Genomic DNA, 2,869 nt, shown 5'->3' on the forward strand with positions numbered 1-2,869 from the left:
TTGAGGCTCTGTTTCAAAAAAAAAAAAAAAGAAAAAGGAAAAAAAAGAAATAAAAAGCAGACATGAGAATAACAAATGATGAAAAAGTTGAAAAATGGCCATGATGGGCAGCGCACCGGCCCCATATGCCATAGGTGGTGGGTTCAAACCCAGCTCCAGCTAAAAAAAAAAAATTAAAAAAGAAATGGCCATGATAATCAGCTATCTTGTTTTGCAAAACAAAACCAAAAAATATTGTATACTTCTTCCCAATTCTTCAACCCGCTTCTAAAATAATACTTCCATTCATTCGTTAATATACTCAAATATTTAAGCACCTAATATACAGGATTTAAAAAGGACTTCAATAGCCATACTGTAATTTTTTTAGACCATGCAATATTGTCCTTTGGTGACAGTATTTTTTCCTGGATATGAAAAGATGTACTTTTGTCAAGCCTAAATATACAAGTAAACTCAAAACAATTCTCCATATCTAAGCTTTATGAAATGCAAACTGTGAGCCAATATCATAATTCCACATATAAGGAAATTATAATCTAAGGGGGAAAAGAATCCAAACTTACTCTTGGGACTCTGAACCATTAAGAAACTGTTAAGGTAGCCCTTTACTGGATCTTGCCCTTAATTATGAGGTTCATGCAGACTTAAGCTTGGATTTCAAAAACCATTAATAATTACCCTTAAATGGCAAAGGAGGAAAATGTCATAACCAGGGTGGCGTGTCTGTAAAGACTATAAAAGTCTCATGATCCTGCTCAGCCCTATACGCTCGCATTTGACCCTTCTAGCTGCTTCACTGCTGGGCCACCAGGTCAGTGTGATTTTGGTACTACCTAGAGCTCCTTCTGCTTAAATTCACCTAACACTGTTTCCTTGTAGAATGGTGTGGGGGGGAATGGTCTGGAAAGAAAGAGGGATTATATCATCAAAAAAGGTATTAGCCGTAACTTAGAAACTAGAATGTGTGGCCAGGCAGTCTTCACAACCACTGCCCAAGGCTGAGCCTGGTGGCTCATGCCTGTAATCTTAGCACTCTGGGAGGCCAAGGAAGGAGGATCCCTTGAGCTCAGGAGTTTGAGACCAGCCCGAGCAAGAGCAAAACCCCATCTCTACTAAAAATAGAAAAACTAGCTGCGCATTGTCATGGGTGTCTATAGTCGCAGCTACTCAGAAGCCTGAGGCAGGAGGATCACTTGAGGAGTTTGAGGAGACAGTGAGATATGATGATGCCGCTGCACTCCAGCTGGGGCAAAAAAATGAGACTGTATGTCCAAAAAAAAAAAAAAAAAAAAAGAACAAAAATACCCAACAACAAAAACAATGAAAGCACAGGGTACAGAATGCAGACCAGGTACAAAGAAAGTGAAGAAGGTCAGGTCATTACTGATAAAAATACTTGCCTGCAGGAACTATCTCTTAACAGATAATTCAAGAACAGATGATTCCACGTACTAAGATGATTTATTTGACTGATGCTATTCCCACCCTGAGCCTGTCTTCTCTTCCTCTCTCTTTTCTTTACTCTCCCACTCTAAGCTGGGAAAAATGGCCCAACAACCCTAAAATCCTGCTGACAGATCTCAGCATTAAAGTTCACTTCAGCTTTTTGGTCAATTTACATACAGGTCGCCAAAATGAGTACTAAGAGGTCCCCTGAAGAACTAAGGAAAATTTTTGAAAAATATGCAGCCAAAGAAGGTGATCCAGACCAGCTGTCCAAGGAAGAGCTGAAGCTATTGATTCAGGCTGAATTCCCCAATTTACTCAAAGTGAGTACACCTCTGTGGATCCCGCCTAGCAGGACCTCTGGGTGGGAGAGGATCAAGCAGAAGGGAGAAGTTCAGGGTGAGAATGGCTCCATGGGAGCATTGCTGGAGAGGAGGACACATGAAGGTGGGCTTTCTTCCCCTCAAGTCAGGCCACATTTCAGAAAGCAAACTCCTAGAAAGCTAGGGCCAAGCCTCTATCCTGCTCACTGCCTCAGCACCTCCAGGACTACTCACAGTAAACCGAAGTGATAGCATGCTATGCCTGAAAGATCCACAAGTTGCCACACAAACCCACTAAGGGCCTTCAGCCTGGATCCCATACCTCTGTGCCAGGCACTAGTAAAACAAGGAGGACTGCCAAATAATGTCAGTTGGCCATGGACATACTTCATACTTCATTTTTATATGTAAAACCCCTCAACAAGAAAAATACTTATTGGCTCAGCACCTGTGGCTCAAGTGGCTAAGGCACCAGCCACAGACACCTAAGCAGGCAGGTTCAAATCCAGCTCGGGCCCGCCAAACAAGAATGATGGCTGTAAGGCAGCGCCTGAGGCTCAAAGGAGTAGGGCGCAGACCCCATATGCCTGAGGTGGCAAGTTCAAACCCAGCCCCTGCCAAAAACTGCAAGAAAAACAATGACGGCTGTAACCAAAAAATAGCTGGGCGTTGTGGCGCTGTGTAATCCCAACTACTTGGGAGGCAGAGGCAGAAGATTTGCTTGAGCCCAGAAGTTGGAGGCCCCTGTGAGCTGTGATATCACAGCACTCTACCCAGGGGGACAGATTGAGGCTCTGTCTCAAAAAAAAAAAAAGAACAACACTTATTGTGGGCAAGTGAATGGAAAATTACTAAGACCAAACATCAAGAATAAGGGGTTTTGAGACCAGGGTCCATGTCTAAAACCTGTAATCCTAGCACTCTGGGAGGTGGAGGCAGGTGTTTGGAGAACAGCCTGAGCCAGAGCGAGACCCCGTCTCTAAAACTAGCCAGGTGTTGTGGCTGGTGCCTATACCACCAGCTACTCAAGAGGCTGAGGCAAGAGAATAGCTTGAGCCAAGAGTTTGAAGTTGCTGTGAGCTGTGACACAGGACACA

The 2,869-nt window shown here is 43.6% G+C and overlaps 2 protein-coding genes across 2 annotated transcripts in view; one reads left to right on the top strand and one right to left on the bottom strand.

Annotated features, from left to right (window-relative positions):
* The window catches only part of CTPS2 (CTP synthase 2), a 136,946-nt gene that overhangs the window by 57,850 nt on the left and 76,227 nt on the right, over positions 1 to 2,869 (bottom strand). The gene's annotated exons all lie outside the window — the stretch shown is intronic.
* Positions 1,635 to 2,869, top strand: part of S100G (S100 calcium binding protein G) — a 5,611-nt gene continuing 4,376 nt past the window's right edge. Inside the window, exon 1 of the mRNA XM_003791868.2 lies at positions 1,635 to 1,772. Within this exon, the coding sequence (XP_003791916.1) occupies positions 1,638 to 1,772 (135 nt within the window). The 5' untranslated portion in view covers positions 1,635 to 1,637. The remainder of the gene's footprint in view (positions 1,773 to 2,869) is intronic.

The sequence above is a fragment of the Otolemur garnettii genome, unplaced genomic scaffold (genome assembly GCF_000181295.1).
Source record: "Otolemur garnettii isolate 467f Iridium unplaced genomic scaffold, OtoGar3 scaffold00051, whole genome shotgun sequence".
Taxonomy (NCBI): domain Eukaryota; kingdom Metazoa; phylum Chordata; class Mammalia; order Primates; family Galagidae; genus Otolemur; species Otolemur garnettii.